The sequence below is a fragment of the Myodes glareolus genome, chromosome 24 (genome assembly GCF_982192425.1).
Source record: "Myodes glareolus chromosome 24, mMyoGla1.1, whole genome shotgun sequence".
Taxonomy (NCBI): Eukaryota; Metazoa; Chordata; class Mammalia; order Rodentia; family Cricetidae; genus Myodes; species Myodes glareolus.
In genome coordinates, this window is record NC_142049.1 from 47,075,729 (window position 1) to 47,095,497 (window position 19,769).

Here is a 19,769-nt window from a genome sequence, read left to right on the forward strand (position 1 = left end):
ATAAACTCCTACACATTTGGCAGCTAGTCAGATGTGCACAGCACGGATCCACCAGCTAACACCAACATCAAGGTCTGCTCTCTGGACCATTCTACAGCCAGCACTCTCAGACTGTAACAAGATAAGCCTGCTCTATGAAGCAGCAGCTATGCTCCCTGAGAACAATGCACAGGAGAAGCCTGAAATAAACCAAGACTACAACCAGCAGATAAACTCCAAGAGCAGAATTTCCCTGAATATAACAACTGTTTGATATGTCCACGATGTCTTAAAGAATGAATTATTCCCTTTGAAAATTTTCCCAGATATTAGTTTTTATTTTATATGTATGAGAGTTTGGCCTTCATGTATAACTGCACCACAGGTGTGCCTGGTTTCTACAGAGGCCAGAAGAGGATGTCAATTCCCTGGAACTGGAGTTACAGACCACTGTGAGTCATCATGTGGGGTCCTCTACAAGAGCAGTCAGTGCTCTTAACCAATGAGTGGTCTCTCCAGCTTCTCTTTGAAATATTTTATTGTAAAATATGCACAGTGTAAAACATATCACCTTCACCATTTTAAGTGTCTAGCCCAATGTAGCACACAGTCACTGTGGTGTGCAACCATTATCCTTCCAGCTCCAAACTGCTTCATCCTGCAACACTGAAGTGGACTGCACCCACTCACTCCCCATCCTGGTCCCCTGTCATGGGGCTGCCATTCACCATCTCTAATTTTAACTGCTCACATGAAGAGAATGCCGGCATTTGTCCTTTCTATGACTGGCTTACGCCAGTCAGCACCATGTTCATCTAGGGAGAAGCCTCTCAACAGTTCTGTATCTTTTAAAGCTCATACTATCCCTGGGGGAGGGATGGGGGGCTAGTTACATGTGTGTGCGCCCCATTGTGCTTGCTCATTCATTGTCAATGGACACCCGAGAAACTGTCTCAGCTGTATATGTCAGTTATAGCTGGTGTCTTTCATCCTATACACTGTTGATCTCTTTACCTCTCCCTCCTTTTTCCCTTTTATAAACTCTATTTGTCAAGTTGGGAGTGGTGGCACACATCTTTAATCCCAGCACGCAGAGGCAGAGGAGGCAGAGGAGGCAGAGGAGGCAGAGGAGGCAGAGGAGGAGGCGGAGGCGGAGGCGGAGGCGGAGGCGGAGGCAGAGGCAGAGGCAGGTAGATCTCTGTGAGTTCAAGCCCAGCCTGGTCTAAGTGCGTTCTAGGCCAGCCAGGGCTATATTGTGCTATATTGTGAGACTCACCTATTTATTTAAAAAAATAAATAAAAAAGCTAGTTAGTTACGTGGCACTACTATACCGCTTTCCATAGCAACTGAACCTCTACATTCTATAAGAAGAATTAAAAGGGGGGCAGGAACACCTCAAACCACGTCCCTCCCCACCCTGCTTAAGACAGGGTCTTTTGTCTACTGGCTGCATACACAAGGTTCACTGCCTGTCAGTTTCTGGGGATTCTGGCCACTTCACGCATAGGAGCACAAAGATTACAGATACACACAACCTTTCTTGTAGGTGCTGGGAAACTGAACTTAGGTCCTCATACTAGTGCAGCAAGGGCTTGGCCTACTGAGCCCTCTCTCTAGCCCCACTGCCCTGAGGATTTCTTTCTTCTTCTTCTTCTTTTATTTTATTTTTTTTCTGAGACAGGGTTTCTCTGTAGCTTTGGAGCCTGTCCTGGAGCTAGCTCTTGTAGACCAGATTGGCCTCAAACTCACAGAGATTCGCCTGCCTCTGCCTCCCAAGTGCTGGGATTAAAGGCATCTGCCACCACTGCCTGGCCTTGCCCTGCAGATTTCTAAGAGGAGAGCCATCTAGAAACAAGTAGTCACTACCACACAGCTCAGAAGTCACCCTCCTTAACCATCCAAAGAAATGAAATCTACATTCCTATAAAAGCCATTCACAAATGTTTATAGGTTATTGAAAATAGACCAAAACTAGAAACAAGTTTGACATTCCTCAGTGGGTAACTAGTTAAACAAACTGGCTCTTATAAACTGTACTGTGTCCCACCCCACCCCCCCAGCATCCAGGTGTAGAATCCCTAATTTCTAGTGTGGCTTTGTTTGGAAACGGAGCATTACAGAGGTTAGGAAAGCTGAGCGGTACCTATGGGAAGTGGGGTTAGTCCAGTAAGACTAGCACCTGTATGTATGAGTCATGAGAGAGCTGTCTTTGCGCAGATGCTCAGAGGAAAGTGTTACCAGAAACAATCCTAATGACACTCATCCTGGACTTCCAGCCTCTAGAACAAGGAGAAAGGGAGGATATGGTATTTAAGCCATTTGGGCTGCAGTACTGTGTTACAACAGCTCTAGCAGGCTAATCCAGTGCCACATCCATACCACGCTATTCGTCATGAAAAGGAATCAGTTATGGATACACATGGCTTAGACAGATACCTAGGGGAACTATGCTGTGAAGGAACGCCGACCCCTAAAGGTCATGTACTGTATGGGAGCATCTTAGGGCATTTCAATGGTGACATTACAAACACAGGAAACAGGAACGGTTGTTGAGGGCTAAGAAAAGGCTGGGAGCAGCAGGAAGTGAGTGTGGCCATCAACACCAGCAGGAGAAAACTTGTGGTGATAAAATTCCTCTGCATCCTCACTGTATCAGCATCCTGGGTGAGCTACTGCACTGTTAATTCTGCAAGGTATTACCACTGAGGGAAGCTGGAAAAAAAACTTGTGGGGATCTAGTTTGTTTTTTAGCAATTTCATGTGGGTTTACAATTCTCTCAAAACACAAGATTTCACATTTTAAAAATTGTTTGTGTATGAATGTTTTGTCTGCATGTTTGTCTGATCTCCACACACATGCCTGGTGCCCATGAGGGCCAGAAAAGAGTGTCAGATTCCCTAGCACTGGCGTTAGACTATTAGAAGCTGTCGTGTGGGTGCTGGGAACCAAGCCTGTGTCTTCTGGAAGAGCAGCTGGTGTGCCTAACTGCTGTATTGATATCTCCCTATAAGAGAAGGTTTAAGCAGCAGTAAGCCACAGGACTTGAGCAAACACAAAATTTCACTGCCTCCTCCTTGCCTCTCCTCTCTGTCCTCACCCACCCACACCACATGTGTCTCACATGGCATGGAGAGTTACCGGTCACAGGAGAAACACACAGTGACAGCATGAGAGGAGCAAGGGCGAAATCTGAACGGTGAAGCTTCTCCACCCATCCCTGGGTTTCTAGTTCCTTCCCTTCCCAGTTTCTCTCCTCTGAGTACACCCTAGCTTCTCTCCCTCTCCCTTTTCCTCCCAAGCATCTGTTCCCTATCATGTATATTTAAGTGTGCATGTATGTGCAGGTACATGTAGAAGTCAGGGTTCAACCTTGGTAGTGTTCCTCAAATATCTTCAATTCTAACTGAGACAAGGCCTCTGGAACTTCATCAAGTAAGCTAGGCTAGCTTGCCAGCGAGCTTCAGGAATCTGCCTGCCTCTGTTTCACACCTCACCATTGCTAACATTACATCACCAAGTCCAGCTTTTTACGTGGGTTCTATAGATTTGAACACAGATCCTCATGCTTTCAAGGCAATCATATTGACCCATCTCTCCACCTTACCTTCCTTTTAAAAAGAGCTATCTATGTATCAATTGTTTTCTAACCTTTAGGATCTTCAAACCAAGGACAGAGTCCTATTTACCTTAAATGTCACCTGCCCTCCAGTGGCCCTATTCATGCTGCCCACTCACGTACAGAAGACAATTCACTTAAAGCTTTCCCATCAACCATGTTAAAATCCAGCAGGAAGGCAACACAGTTGCCTGCAGAGCCACACTGACAAGTCTCTAGCTCTTCCTCCCTGCCTCACATGTGCTTCCACAAACTCTTGTGGGTAAGACTTTAATTCACACCACTCCTTGGCTGTAAGGACTGAATGAGAGAATAAAATTACGAAAAATCTAGCAGCATGTCTGCAACAAAGAGAATCAGACAGCTCACTCCCTTCCTCCCCTGACGAAGACTCTCCAATAACTTCTACTTTGTGGTCTCTCCTCTCAGCTGGAGCTACAGCACAGCTGGCCCCTTGCCAACACGCCTCACAAAGTTTTTCTGGAGCTATACTGCTCAGAATGGGCTCACTTGAGAAATAAAGGCTGAGTGGTCTACCTGTAGTGGCTAACGCATGCCTCAGTCCAGCCGCAACACAAACAACCTTCTCTCTCAGGAGCTGTCCAAAGAAAGAACAGGATTTACTCTCAGAATCATTCATCTTCAAAATATCATATAACGTGTACAAACTCAATTCAGCCTGAAGCACCCCCACCCAATATGCTCACTCAGAAATGCTTCTTTATTTATGACAGATGAAAATGTGTGTGTTGCATGCACGTGAGTGTGTGTTGTATGCATGAGTGTGTGTTGCATGTACTTGAGTGCAGTTGTATGTACGCATTACATGCACATGTGTTTGTGTGTTACATGCAGTTAAGTGTCTGTATGTCTGCTGCATGCACATGAATGTGTGTGTGTGTGTGTGTGTGTGTGTGTGTGTTGCATGCACATGAATGAGTGTGTGGGCACAAGGAGGCCACAGGAAGACACTACTATCACTCTCTGCCTTACTGCCTTGAATCAGGGTCTCTCACTAAACTAGAAGTTCCCTGTTTCAACGAGGACCAGTGGCCATTGAGTTCCCTCAGTGCTGGAGTTATAGGCATACACAGTCATACCTGGCTTTTTTTAAATATGTATTTTATTTTATGTGTATGTCTGTTCTTCCTAAATGTGTACCATATGCATGCCTAGTGCCTGTGATGATCAAAAGAGAATATCGAATACCATGGAACTAGAGTTACATATGGTTGTGGGTACTGCAAACTGAATCTAGGTCCTCAGCAAGAGCCACAACTACTCTTAATAGTTGAGACATCTCTCTTTCCCTTGCTTTGGTGTTTTTTTGCATGAGTTCTGAAGATTGAAATCCAAGTTCTCGTGCTTGTATAACAAGCACTCTTACCATTAAGCCATCTCCCTAACCCTGAAATATAATTTTTTAAAAATATCGTATCATAGTACTACATTGCACTGCCTCTCAAGGGTAGGGGGTGGGACCTCCAAAGTCATCCAGTAAACATTTCCCCAAAATAGCCAAATACCATATGGCTCCTGCCACACAGCTCAGCTCTGTAACATCAAACAGCTATATATGAGAAAGCGTGGCTGTGCTCCAATAAGACTTAAATAGCAAGGGCTTCAGTGTTCCCTCCTGACCCAGTTTGATCCCTAGCCAACACTAGAAGCTCTTCCTTAAATGGTCATTCAACCCCTGCCCAGTGGCTGCCTCCGGTAACACGGAGCTCACCACCTCCCTAGGCACCTGCTCCATCCTTGCACATCTCTTCTGTATCTCTTTAGATGGAGCCAAACCCAGCTGCCTTTAGCTTCTGACAAAGCTTTCCAAATATTTGAAGACAGTTGTCATGTCCTCTCTAATACATCATGTGGCGGTTTTAAAAATAGGTCCTCAATTTTTTTTTCTACTCCCTTCAATTCACAGAGCTTGATTCCCCTCCCCTGTGTGGGCTGGGCTTACTGACATACTTCTAATGAAAAGAATAAAGGAGCAGAGTGAGTCAGAGACACCAAGGCCTCCTCTTTAAGAAAGCCACCTGCCAGGTCTGAACAGTTGTACAAAAAGGTCCACAGAGCAGGAACTGTGACTCCCACCAGAAGCATCGTAAAAGTTTGGCAATGGGTCTGTACCCAAGTCCAGCCCATGGAGGTATGTACAGAACTAGCTATGTCTTCACTGCTACTTTAAAATCAGCACAGAGGTCCCATTCCAGACCCTCAAAAATGGTGGCATAATGCTTGTTTTAGCTACTGTCTCACTGCAGTAGATAACTAACAAAGAACTCTTTAGACAAACATCCCAGCTGCAGTAGCTTTCACTAAGTTTCCCTCCTCTGGATAGGTTCCGGGTTGCTCCTTCCCCTGTGGCCTCATATATCCCAGGGTGGCATCAAACTCGCTATGTAGCCAAAGAAAGCCTTGAACTTCTGATCCTCATACCTCTGCCTCCCAAGTGCTGGGATTAAATGCATGTACGACCATGTCCAGTTCAGGCAATGCTGGAGATGAAACACAGGGCTTTCTGCATGCTGAGCAAACACTCTGCCACCTGAGCTGTGTCCCTGCCCTCGGTCATTCTCTTTTCAAGAACAGTGTAAAGGCTAAGAACAAGTCTTAAGGACCACTATGCCTAGAATCTGTGTTCCAATGCACAAGAGATCACACCAGATCATACCAGATCGATCTGACTGGCATAAAGAGCAAGGCTCTGGCTCCTTTCTGGAGACTATACTTCTGACATTGGTGTTTCCAATCACATTAGCCTTGGACAAAATAAAATTTGACTGCCAAAACAGTTTGAGTAGATGGTTCTTTAAACGCATCTTCTTTCCTGCCTTCCTTTCTCTTTCCTAAAAATAACCAATGGGCCAGGCCCATCTCTCGATGCTTTTATCTCATGTGCTACTACTACCTATGCATACCCCCTCCACCTCAGTACTTCCACTTTTCCCCATATTACAGCCTGACCACCTGCTGACATCATCATCCACACTGTTCCTTTGGCCTAGAATGTTCTTCTTTAGCACATGTTCTGTATCCTGTTAGTCCAAGCCAGGGAAACCTAACTCAACTCTAGGGCTTAGGTAAACTTCGTGCTAGATAAGAGTCCAATCCTCCTCCCTTGGGACTATATGAGCATCTCTCATGACTCTGGCATGACAATGACACTGCATGTATTTACCATGAGCCACTAAACTACAAACCTCTCAGTCACTAAGACAGATCTTAACCACCACTGTACTCACCACCTAATCCAGTGCCCAAACATGGCAGTGCCATCCATAAATCGTGTCTCCAACAGTTCTCATTCTGGTGTATCCCTCCCATGGCCACATGGGACACAGCCCATCAAAATGTTCTTAGTTACTGACTCTGTCATTCAACGTATTTTAACCATTGTCCTTTCCTGTATTCTTTAATTATATCAACTATAATTAAGTTAAATTAATTATAACATATGTAGGTTCTTAAAGGCCACCTATTTGCTCCTGGGAGTTACAGCGGGGACCCAAAGTTCTGTAGAACGAGACTTCTGTGCAGGCCTTCAGAACCATTACCCCCAAATAACAGACCCAGGGAAGCAACTAAACTCCATAAGATGACAGAAGCTGATCTGAACCCTCCAATGAAAACGCATCTTCCACTTCTAATCAGAGGTAAGGTGGCAGAAGGGAAGCTGAGGCAGTGAAACTCGTTCTTGATTTCTGTGTATTCCTGAAATTTTTCCTATTCTCATCGTGACCATTTACAATATTATGTTTTTTACTTTTTATTCCTACTTGACACAAACTAGGATATATAGGAAAAGGGAATCACATTTGAGAAAACGTCTCCATAAGAATGGCCTGTAGGTAAGTCTGTGGGACATTTTCTTGATTTTCGATAGATATGGGAGGGCCTAGTCAACTGTGAGTGGCTACTCCTGGGTAATGGGTCCTGGGAAGTAAAAGAAAGGCAACAGAACATGAAGCTGAATGCAAGCAAGAAAGCAGTGTTCCTGCCACCAGGTTCCTGCCTTATGTCCCCACTTTGTCCTCCCTCAGTCAGGGGTGATGAAGTGGGACCTGAGAGCGGTAAGATAAAATAAACCCTTTCCTCCCTAAATTATTTTTGATCATGATGCTAATCACAGGAATACAAAGCAAAGTAAGACATAAATTTCACAAACCTGTAATGTGGGATATCATAAAAAGAGCTCTAAACAGAAGCCAAATGCCCAGGCCCTGCACCTCGACTGAGCAAAACAGTAGAGCTGTCCCTGAGGGTGTGGGTGTGGGTGAGCCAGCCCCAAAGGAGTGAGCAGGAGAACTGGTCCAGTTCCTTGCTGCCTACTGCAATGGATGAGCTAGCCAGGGTAGTGCTGCAGAGCTCACCTTGATAGTGTAGATACTGTTGATGAGGGAAAGCCGGTAGGTTGACCAATCCAACTACCACCCTGGCCCAGAACCCGGGTTATGAGCTGGTCTATCCCAACATCTACCTTATCAATAAACTGCTAGAGCATGTGAAGGGGGCAGGCCTGCAGATCCAAACCTGCAGGGTCTCCATGACATGGGGCAAGAACAAGAAATCCAGGAGGAGTCCCAGTGAGGCTCAGTATAAATGGTGTAGTAGAAGCCAGAGCCCTCAAACCAGATCTATAACTCATTGCAATGAACACTTGCAAGTAAAGATGTACAGACTAAAGGGTATTTTATGTGACTCACTGTCTCACTACAGCTTCTACACTGAGACTGACTGACCTTTCCTTCTTTCTTTCTTCCTTCCTTCCTTCCTTTTGTATTTTAGTTTATTTTGATTTTATTCTAAATTTTATTTTATTGAGGAGACATGGTTTGCAAGGGCAGAGAGTGGATATGAAAGGACAGGGAAATGAATGGGATCTGGATGCATAATATAAAATCCACAAAATGTCAATAAGAAAAAGTTGTGTTTTTTTTTTTTAAAAAAAAAAAGCCAAATGTACTGCTTCCCACCCACTCTCTACCATGGTCACTGCTACATGTGGACACTGAACCCTTGCATGTGATTAGGTTCAAAGCAGCCAGTAAAACATGCACACAGAGTTCAGAGCCTCAGTACAAAAAAAGGAAAGAAAAATACCTGACTCACAAATGCTACATTTATGTTTATATAAATGACAACAGTTTAAATAGATTAAATTAGCTTTCAAGTTTCTAAAGATATGCTGAGTGTGGCGATGCACCTGTTGTCGAAGCCATGGCAGGTAGAGGCAGGAGGAGCAGGAGTTCAAGTCTAGCTTCAATTATATAACATGTCTGAGTGCAGCCTGTACATGAGATGCTATACTTAAAAAAAAAAAAGTCAAGGAGCTAGAGAGATAGTTAAAAGCACTGACTGCCAACAACCAATATCAAACTAAATGGCAAGAAACTCAAAGGCATCCTACTGAAATCAGGAACAGAACAAGGCTGTCTACTCTCTCTATACCTATTCAATATAATACTTGAGGTTCTAGCTAGAGCAATAAGACACCAAAAAGAGATCAGGAGGATACAAATCGGAAAAGAAGAAGTCAAACTCTCACTGTTTGCTGATGATATGATAGTTTACATAAGCGATCCCAAAAATTCTACCAAGGAACTTCTAAGACTCATAGACACTTTCAGCAATGAAGCAGAATACAAGATTAAATAAAAAAAGAATCAGTAGTCCTCCTGTACACAGATGCTAAATGGGTTGATAAAGAAATCAGAGAATCAACACCCTTCATAATAGCCACAAAGAACATAAAATATCTTGGACTAATTCTAACCAAACAAGTGGAAGACTACTATGACAAGAACTTTAAATCTTCGAAGAAAGAAATTCAAAAAGATACCAGAAAGTGGAAAGATCTCCCATGATCTTGGGTAGGCAGAATTAACACAGTAAAAATTGCAATCTTTCCAAAGGCAATCTACAGATTCAATGCAATGCCCATCAAAATCCAAATAAAATTCTTCACAGACCTTGAAAGAAGAGTACTCAACTTCATATGGAAAAGCATAAACCCAGGATAGCTAAAATAATCCTGTACAATAAAGGAACTTCTGAAGGCATCACAATCCCTGACTTCAAACTCTATTACAGGGCTACAGTACTGAAAACAGCCTGGTATTGGCATAAAAATGGACAGGAGAAACAATGGAACAAACTGAAGACCCAAATATTAGTCCACACACCTTTGAATACCTGATTTTTGACAAAGAAGCAAAAAATATCAAATGGAAAAAAAGAAAGCATATTTAACAAATGGTGCTGGCATAACTGGATATCACCATGTAGAAGAATGAAAATAGATCCATATCTATCCCCATGCACAAAACTCAAATCCAAATGGATCAAAGACCTCAACATAAAACCAACTACACCAAACCTCACGGAAGAGAAAGTGGGAAGTACACTCGAACATATTGGCACAGGACACCACTTCCTAAATAGAACCCCAGAAGCACAGACATTGAGAACAACAATTAATAAATGGGACTTCCTGAAACAGATGTTTCTGTAAAACAAAGGACACGGTCAACAAGACAAAACAGTAGCCTACAGAATGGGGAAAGATCTTCACCAACTCCACATCAGACAGAGAAATGATCTCCAAAATATACAATGAACTCAAGAAATTGGTCATCAAAAGAACAAATAATCGAATAAAAAAATGGGGTATAGACCTAAATAGAGAACTCTCAACAGATGAATCTAAAATACACCTAAGAAAATGTTCAACATTCTTAGCCATCAGAGAAATGCAAATCAAAACAACTCTGAGATTCCATCTTACACTTGTCAGAATGGCCAAGATCAAATTACACTAATGACAACTTATGTTGGAGAGGATGTGGGATAAAGGGAACACTTCTGCATTGCTGGTGGGAGTACAAACTGGTACAGCCGCTTTGGATATCAGTATGACAATTTTTCAGAAAATTAGGAAACAATCTACCTTAAGACCCAACAATACGACTTTTGGGTATATAAACAAAACGGATGCTCAATCCTAACACTAAAGCCCACACACTGTTCTAGTCTTCGTGGTGCGCAGACACACATACAGGCAAAACATACATGTGCATAAAATAAAAATAATCTTTTAAAAATGTCGTTAAAACTCCATATGTGTGTGTATGTGTGTGTGTGTGTGTGTGCAGTGTGTGTGTGTGTGTGTGTGTGTACAGAATGTATGTTCTGCCATTGTCATTATCGAATTCTAGAACATTTGTGTTGTGGCTAAAAGGAATTCTACACTCAGTAGTAGTGGCTTCCTGTCTTCCCCTCCTCCAGCCCCTTCTCTGTGGATTTATGTGTTCTAGCCTTTTCATATAAATGTAATTTTACAACATGTAGCCTTTTGGGCCTTTTTTGTGTCTCTCTTCATGCACTACTTTCAAGTTTTATGTGTGCAGTGTGTATGTGTGTGTGTGTGTGTGTGTGCGCGCGCGTATGCCTGTGAATGCAGACATACACCATCACAAGCATAAGGAGGTCAGAGGATAACTTCAGGGCTGCTCCACCCCTTTCACTTTGCTTTAGACAGGGTCTTTGCTGTTTGCCACTTCATATGCTAGGCTAGCTGGCCTGGGAGCTCTCAGGCAATCTCCTGTCTCAGCTTCCTATCTTCCCATTGGAGCACCAGGGTTACAGACCTGTGCTACTGCACTCAGCTTTAGATTGATTCTGGAGATGCACACTCAAGTCTTCATGGCTGCACAGCACGTGCTCTACTCACTCCGCCCCCTTCCCAGACCCTGAACTTCTACTCGGACCTGTCTGTAACACAGACATCATTAACAATGAGATATGAGATGCATTTCTGCTGTCTTAGTTTATAAAATCTTAGAACGTGCATGAAGATGAAAAAATTTTCCACCCAGCATAGATTCCCCTAAAACTGATTTTTAACAGAAGAACTTATTTTCAACTCAAGTTCTATTACTCCATGGGCTTTCAAGGACCTACCTAGTCTTTCATGAGTGAGGATAAAAGAAACAGCCTAGAAATAGCAAGATAGAACAAACTAAAACTGGGATGTCCTCACCTCAATGGTCTGTGGAACCATACATCTGCGAGGGCCGTGCGGCACACCTAACTGGCCAAAGGCATTGGATCCACATGACAGAACTTGACCTATTTCTGCAAAACATAAGCATTCAGATTACAAATCTAAGAAGTGAGATACCTGTGACCAACAGAGAAACAGGAATGAGAGGATACAGCAGGCATCCTGTGCCTCAAAGCCTTCTGGCCACTTTCCTTCTTAGTTCCTCCACACTAAAGACTATCTGCCACCTGTATCCTTAATGGCTGATTACCTGTGCAGAGCACCTAACTCAGGGTCCAGTACTGGAGTGACTGAACACTTACTCCCTCTTCATGTTTCCCACTTCCCATGTCTCCAGCCAAAAAATTCTGCACACTGTGATGCTCTGGGCCTTTCTCCTCCCTGCCCTTCCCCACATACTCACCTGAAGAGTCTGGGGGAAAGGACAAGACATGAATGGCCTGGCAAAGTAAGGGTTTCCCCTGGAGACAAGTCTAAAGTTTGGAGGGCAAATTTGTCCCAGAGAAATGTTAGAACCACCTGTCTTCATAATTAACCCTGTCTTCCAACTTAACCTTCATCCATAAAAATATGATAGTCTGCTTTCCAACTGTGACTGCTTGGTGCCTTTCTCACAAGTTGTTGCAATGTGTTGGAAACAGTGCTCCCTTCTGCTTCTTACGACCCTAACATGGCCCATAATAAGTACTTCACAAAGTGATATCTAACACTGAAATTCTTCATATGGAAAGAGGTTTCCTTTTTCAGAGCTAATCTAGTCAGGGCCTCACATGCTCAGCAAGCTGCCTCCCCAGCCCATCTGTAGTCTGATGATTACTAAACTGAATACATATGGAACTCCTCTGCAAAGGAGAAATGGTGACAGCTGAGGAAGACCGAAATACTGGACGACAGTCTGTGAGCGTACAACAGGGCAGGTTCTGAAGCAGGGACCACGGGGCATTGCAACAAAAAAAAAGTACAGGGAGTCTGGCAAGTAAGAAGAAGACAGCAGACACAGGAACCTCTGTAGAAGGCTGTGTGCAAAGCCTGGGACTTTCACTACACATCTAGGGATCCACGAGCATGAAGAGGCAGAAACTACAGGTGTCCTTTAAACCCAGACCAGCCAGCTAGAAAGGACAAAGTTAAACAGAGAAATCAATCAACAGAGTAACAAACCAGCAGCTTCCAAAAGAATTATTCAAGCAACCCTTCAGCCATAACTCATTCTGTTACCTGTCTTTACAGAGACTAAATGTTTTGAAGGGGAGCTGGAGAAATAACTCAGTGGTAGAGCCTTTGCCTAGCACATGTGAAGCCCTGGGTTTGATCCTCAGTAATGTCACCATGGAAGCCCCTTGTTGGGAAAGACCTGCACCTACTGTTGTGAAATCCCTACTCTCTCATTATTAGTGATGGCTAGTTTTACATCAACTTGACACAAGCTAGAGTCATTGGAGAGGAGAGAGTCCCAACTGAGAAAATGCATTTTCTTAATCAGTGACTGACAGAAAAGGGTCCAGCCCATTTTGGGTGGGTCCATCCTTGGTCAGGTGATCCGGATTCTATAAAAAAGCAGGCTGAGCAAGTCAGTAGGCAGTATTCCTCCATGATCTCTGCATCATCTCCTGTTTCCAGGTTGCCGGCCTGCTTGAGTTCCTGTCCTGAATTCCTTGAATGATGGACAGTGATGTGTAAGCCAAACAAACCCTTTCCTCACCAAGTTGCTTTGGGTCATGGCATGTCATCACAGCAGCAGACACTAACTAAGACAATGAGCACATAATAACTCTTAATGGCACTCCTGGTCAGCTAGACCAGACAAATAGCTTTCATGAACTTTTGGGACTAGCAATGACCACCTAACGAGATCCGGTTCATCCTCCAGTCTCTGGCAAATGTACATTCCAGCCTGATCTCCTTTATAGTTAAAATTCTCCTTGTAAAAGGTACCCTGCAATTTCCCTAATAGAGAACACTCATTGGTTCAGGGGGTGGGTTTTTTGGTTTGTTTGTTTGTTTGCTTTGCTTTGCTTTGCTTTTCTTCAAAGTACAGAGGCCCTTATTTAGTCATTCCCTACCCCCACCCACCCACACACTACATTGCTATCACCCAAAAACCTTGGTGGTGATATTTATTCAAGAGAGAACTTACCTGTGAGCATAATGGTAAAATCCCAGCCACAGGCCACCTGTTTGATTGGACAACCAAGAAGAGGCTTGCAGATGGTAAAACACAGAACATCTTCTGTGTGGCCAAGCCCCAACTGCCCATCTTTATTCAGGCCACAAACAAAAAGTCCTCCTCTATCTGCAAAACAGAAAACTGTGATGTGGGATATTTGATCACACTGTGAACCCCAAGTTTGCATTTGCATTAATTAAATAAAATTAACTTGAGACAGGAGGCTGAGTAAGCAACCAGTTGACAGAAAGTATTCATAGAGCATCAGAGGGCATTTGGAAGAGTTAGAGAGACACACAGGAAGTAACTGGGAGGGATTTGGAGTGGTGCGGCTTTTTATGGTTTGGCTGAGCATAAGGACATTCTCTTTGGGTGACCCCAGTGAGGAGAAAGGACTAGCTAGTTGTTACTTCATCTCTCTGAGCTCACAGGTTTTCACCCTAGCCTTCGTATCTCAGGTCTTATTTAGAAATAGAACAATAGAAATTTAGTTGAAGCTCCAGTTAGCGGTATCCACTAAGCTATGGCCGGAGTGGCCAGACTGCTTCCAAAAAAGCAGGCCGCAACTGCGGAGATGAAATTCCTGGCAGAAAAAGCAGTAAATTAAGGCACAACCACTATGACCAAGTTAAAACAACAAAGCTCCAGTGTCAACATGCACAGGGAGAGAGTCACAACTCCCAAAGTAAGAAAAAGTTATTATATATTATTTGGAGCCACAGACACAGCCTTCTTGGTCATATTAATGCTATGGACTGAAGCATGCTAATGTGTTCTGGAACCAAAGAATCAGGCCAAGGGCCTCAAATCTAATGGATGAATAGAAATTCTGAGTTCTGTAACAAGTGTCAATATCACCAAATGGTGCATCTATGATCACAGGAAAGCCAATATCAACTCAACACTTAGAATGTGCCAGGAGTTGTCCTAAGAGCTGAGCATGGAAGTTCTTTCCACACGTACTTAGGCCCCATAATACTTCGAAAGACCCAGAGGCCTTTAATTAAGCTGTCTTAATTTCAAATTGTTTTAGGTTGATTTTATTTCAAATTGTTTTAGGTTGATTTTAATGTAACAATAATTCATATATAGTACAAATGCCATTCTTAGGTATAGTTACTTTATATCAGTACAGTTGTAAAATATAATTTTTAGCATTTCTTTACAAAGGAAGGGAGGAATGGGAGGAATCCATGATAACACGAACACCAAAAGCCTGTAAAAGCCCTAAAACAGTGCTGGAAATACCCTAAGTTTATCTAATGTTATTATCCCCACAGGACAGAGAGAAAGCTGAGTGTGCTAGTTAGCATTTACTATCAACATACACAACCACAATCACCTGGAAGGGGAGCACCAATGAGGAATTATCCAGACCGGGCTGACAGGTGGATATGTCTGTGGGACTGTCTTGACTTCTAATGGATCTGAATGTGGGCAGCACCATTTCATGGGCTGAGCCCTTAATTGTGTTAGAATAAAGAGACCAAGCAGCAAGCGGGCAAAGATGCCTTTATTTCCCTCTACTCTCGACTGTGGAGGTGATGCTTTAAGTTCTTGCCTTGACTCCCTGCAATAAAGACGCGCTACCTATATTAAGTCGAATAGAATCCTTTCCCCTGCAGAGGCTTGTGGGCAGGCATTTTATCACTACAACAGAAGTAAGAGTAGACCACTGCTGTGTAGGGAGATACCTGCCAGAGCCGTAGAGCTAATGAACTACAGAACAAGCACCTGAGCCCAGGGAGTCTGAGCCACAGCTCCCATTCCTAATCAGATGCCATACACTGCCTTTGCTAAGCTGAAGTATGTGTGGCCCCCAGTACCCTCTGAGCACTAGGACAGAAAATTAAGGACAAGGTAAGGTTCTTGATCTCAAGGGATATTTCACCTACTTGCAAAGGTTTCAAAGTAAAACTCAAACAGGTTGTAACACATTCACCAACTTGCCTTATAACCTTAAGCCTTCCTCTCTGAGTCTTATTTGTATAAGGGGGTAGGGAAAGGGAAGGAACTCAGAAGTTTAAGCTCTGACAAACCAGAATTCCCTTAATGGTTATTTAGCTCTCTCACAAAAACAAATGCTGCTCTCTGAGAAGCACAAAAGACTAAAAGATGGCAACGTTTTTATTTCCAAGGGGGAAACACCTCGATACAAAAGGGAGTGGTTGTCCATTTGTGAAGAGAGCTACCTGTGACTGCTGCAGAATGGCCCCCACCTCCTGTGACACTCCTGATGCACCCAGGCTCACAGAAGTTGCTCAGTTGCTGGGGAAGAAGAACATCTTCCTTGTGGCCAAGGCCAAGCTGCCCGTAGCTATTTGCACCCTGGAGATAAAATACAACACAGAAGAAAAGCAATTTGAAGGCCCAACTGTCAGCACCCATTTAGCCATCGGTGTCCCTCGCCCCAACACACCTCTCAGAGCCCATGACACTTCACACACCTATTCTCAGGAGGCTGTCTTGTCAATCTACATTGAGAAACCAGACCTATCTGTGAGCACTGTGATTCCTATTTCAGAGGCATCTTTGGCATCCACAACTTAGCCAACCATGTGGCTCACCTTTCCCTTCATATATACAACACTGTTCTAGTTTGTTGCTGGGGGAAGAGGACCGAAATTGATTTAGGGAAGGAAAGGGCAGGACCTCAAGCAGAAGCCATGGAGAACACTGCCTGTGATTAACTCTCTGGCTCTCTCCACTGACTTTCTTAGAAAGTCCAGGCCCATCGACCAATGGATGGTGCCACCCACAGTGGACTGGGCCTTCCACATCAATTATCAACCAAGACAGTCTCTCACAGACGTGCTCACAGGTCAATCTGATTGAGGCCTTCCATTGACATCTCTCTCCAGTTGATTATATGAGGCATCCACAAGGGCAATAAAACCCAATTAAGACTAAACTGCCTTTGGGAATCAGACCAAGGAAGCCCTCTGATAAAAGCTAATTATCTAGGAGCTGGGAAAAGAAAAAAAATTGGGGGGGGGAGATAAAGAAAAAGTTAGCAGAAAACGCTCTGGAATTAGTTTTGTGCTCCCCTCCCCACATCCTCACTGGGAAGCAGGCAATGACTTTCTGTATTTATTCAGTTAGCAGAGGATGCTGCATCCCTAACGGGAAGCATCATCATTTCACCTGTCCAGTACAAGACCTAGGCAGTGATCTCTAAAGGGCCTTTTCAAGTATAGCATTTGATGACTCCAAGATTCAGATCTCCCTTGTAGATCTACACTATCAACTCCATACATAGTTCAGGTCTAGGGGTACAGCAGAGCAACAGAGTGCTTACCTAGCATGTTCCTGGGTTCAATCGCCAACACTGAAGAAAAAAGTCTCTAGTCTGAAATGTTTACTGCTTGGTTACCTAAATAGAGTTCAGTATATATACAAATACATATCACAAAGATGCTGTAAAGAGAGGGCAATGTCCATTAAGTGAAACAGTAACATCTCTGCAACAAAAGAAACAAATACAATAGTGAATACACACTCTAAAGAGCCGAAGGCCCAGAATGTCCTAAGTTTTCAGAGCTGGCCGTATTCACTTAAAGAAGAGGAACTGTGAACCCACAGTTCTTAATGCTTCAGAAATTCCTCTCTTCAAGTGTCTACTCCCAAGCTGGTTCCTTTGGAGGTGAGCGGTGGAACCTTTAAAACCCATCTCCTGAGGACCCCTGAATGAGAACATGTGCCTGGAAACAACTACCAAGGCATGAATGCAATCACACCCTCCTGTCCGTTGAGTATTTCCAGTCACCTTGAGCAGCAGGACTCCAAGATGAAGAATGAGGTATGGGAGGGGCACAGGTCAAGAGAGCCTCGGGAACAATACAGCTCCTACTAAACGTTCTCTGCATACACGACAAACATCTTCAATCCTCACAACTAAGGAGCATTAGCATTCATTTTACAGGTGAGGAAACTGAGGCCCAGGGAGGCTTAAGTAATGATCCATAGCTATAAGGATGTACTTGGAAGCAGCCCCGAGGGTAAGCCACAGACTCTGGACTGTTGCTCACCTCCAGCACTTCTGCACCGTTCTCTTCCTTGTATCCTTCCAGGCACTACAGTGAGTCTTGCCTACTTGACTTGTCTACCGCCTCTCCTAGAGACAGACCATGAAGGCAGGGACTTGGTCTTGCTCATAGCTACTCCCCTAAACCTGAAACTGCATTGGCCACGTCAGGTCCAAGGCTCCACTCTGGAAAGGTTCTCTGCAGAGTGAAGCAGAGAACATGTGCTGGGGTCTCTATCCAATCGGGTTGCCCCATTACCAGGAGGGAGAAGACAGGCAGGAACAACCCCAGGTTCACGCTATGTACCAGTCTCTAGTGCAGCAAGCGGCCTTAAACCTTCCTTCTTTACAAAGGATCCAGACGGAGCTCATGCGCGCACGCACACACACACACACCCTTGTGGGAGGATGAACTGTGTTCCTCTAAAATTTCTACGTTAAATCCCTACCCTCTTACATGTCCCTATACGGCTGTTTCTGGAGACACAACCTTTACAGAGGTAATTAAGGTCAGCCGATGAGACAGTAAGGGTGGGGCCCTAGTGCAGCCATCCAGTCTCTTCCTAAGACACCAAGGATACCCACCCGCACACAAACAGCCACCTGAGGCCTCAGAGAAATCAAAACCATCCATACCTCAATCTTGAACTTGCAGCCTCCAGCTCTATGAGAAAATAAATTTCTATTGTTTAAGAACCCAGCCTGTGGTGATTTGTCATGGCAGCAGGAGCCAACTAATACACGCACCCTGAATACGCAACAGGAAGACTACGCCAGAAGGCCTCCAAGTACACTAGAAAAGTGAGGTTCGACCCTGTTCTGCCTCTGTCCATTTAAGGCCGCATCTGAAAGGCTTTTTCTGTCAGATGTTTTTCCTCTGCCAGAAAAACAATAGTCTCCTGGCTGGAAAATGACAGGCAGCAACACATTCAGTTATTAACCCTGCCCCCGCCTCAAGTGCTACCTCAGGGAGCTGAGTCAGCTAGACCATGCCATGATCTCCCTTCCAACAGCCTTACACTCAACAAGTGAAAGATATGTCAATGAATACTAATCTTGGCAGAAACATTGGTGCTATAGCCTCCTCTAGCAGAGGAACTGGAACACCTTTACATATATGTATTTCCCAAACATTAGCACATGGCTGTGCACACAGGTACTCATTTATTTGTTTCATCCATTCGTTCATTCATTCATTCTTTAGTCAACAAATATTTCCCTGGAGTCTACAAGATGCCAGGCACCAAGAGAGCCAATGTGAACACCACTAGCTCAGTACTCACTCTCAGAACACCTCCGCTGTAGCCAAGGAGACTGCCGTTAACAAATCATGCATCCTATTACAATTTTGGCATTTAATATTAAGAACTGCAACACCCAACATATGCTTCCTGCCACGCATGTCCCCCACATTCGCGAGCATAAAGTCACACATAAGGATTCTGTCAAAGTTCAGTGTCAAACCTAAGCAGCCAAGACTTCCACGACCCCAGAAAAAGCAAGATCCGGTCCGAGCAGAGTAACAGCAAATACGCAGGGTCCGCGCCTCTCAGGGCCACACTCCACAGGCCTAACATCCACAGGATGCTCCCCAGGGTGATGGCGCTGGAAAGGAGCCTCCCATCCTCCAGGCGAAAGAAAGATTCGATGACACAGGTGGCCCTACGAGCTTTGGCATCAAGCGATCTTCTCTCTGTCCAGCCTCCACGCTGTCTTCCCAGGCGCTGAGGCAGCCGAGAGCTTTCCCAGAATGGACGCTCTGCCCTGAAGGTAGGGTCTACCCGAAGTGCCTCAGTCCCTCCGGTCCTCAAGCCCCAGTTAGCAGCAGGCCCCTCAGGCACCGCGGGGAGACCCTCCCTCCGAACCCTTTCCTTCCTGCCGCAGCCCAGAGTGCTCAACCCAGGACCCTGGCT

General features: G+C 44.4%; 1 protein-coding gene and 1 long non-coding RNA gene across 9 annotated transcripts in view; one reads left to right on the plus strand and one right to left on the minus strand.

Annotated features, from left to right (window-relative positions):
• Positions 1-19,769, minus strand: part of Sergef (secretion regulating guanine nucleotide exchange factor) — a 208,622-nt gene that overhangs the window by 188,660 nt on the left and 193 nt on the right. For 7 of the 8 annotated variants that reach the window (XR_007230898.3, XM_085682758.2, XM_048428811.3 and 4 more), the window contains exons 2-5: positions 16,025-16,160; positions 13,803-13,958; positions 11,642-11,736; positions 4,135-4,195 (exon numbers count right to left, since the gene is read on the minus strand). Coding sequence is in view for 7 of the 8 variants with exons in the window: in XM_085682758.2 (XP_085538884.2) it covers positions 4,135-4,195; positions 11,642-11,736; positions 13,803-13,958; positions 16,025-16,160 (448 nt within the window). In the remaining variant the exon portion in view is untranslated. The remainder of the gene's footprint in view (positions 1-4,134; positions 4,196-11,641; positions 11,737-13,802; positions 13,959-16,024; positions 16,161-19,769) is intronic. The other variant, XM_087901561.1, reaches the window with a different exon arrangement.
• Positions 5,564-18,552, plus strand: LOC125396783 (uncharacterized). The gene is made up of 4 exons (XR_007230900.3): positions 5,564-5,749; positions 7,064-7,256; positions 7,394-7,451; positions 15,971-18,552. It is a non-coding gene; the product is annotated as an uncharacterized LOC125396783 (long non-coding RNA).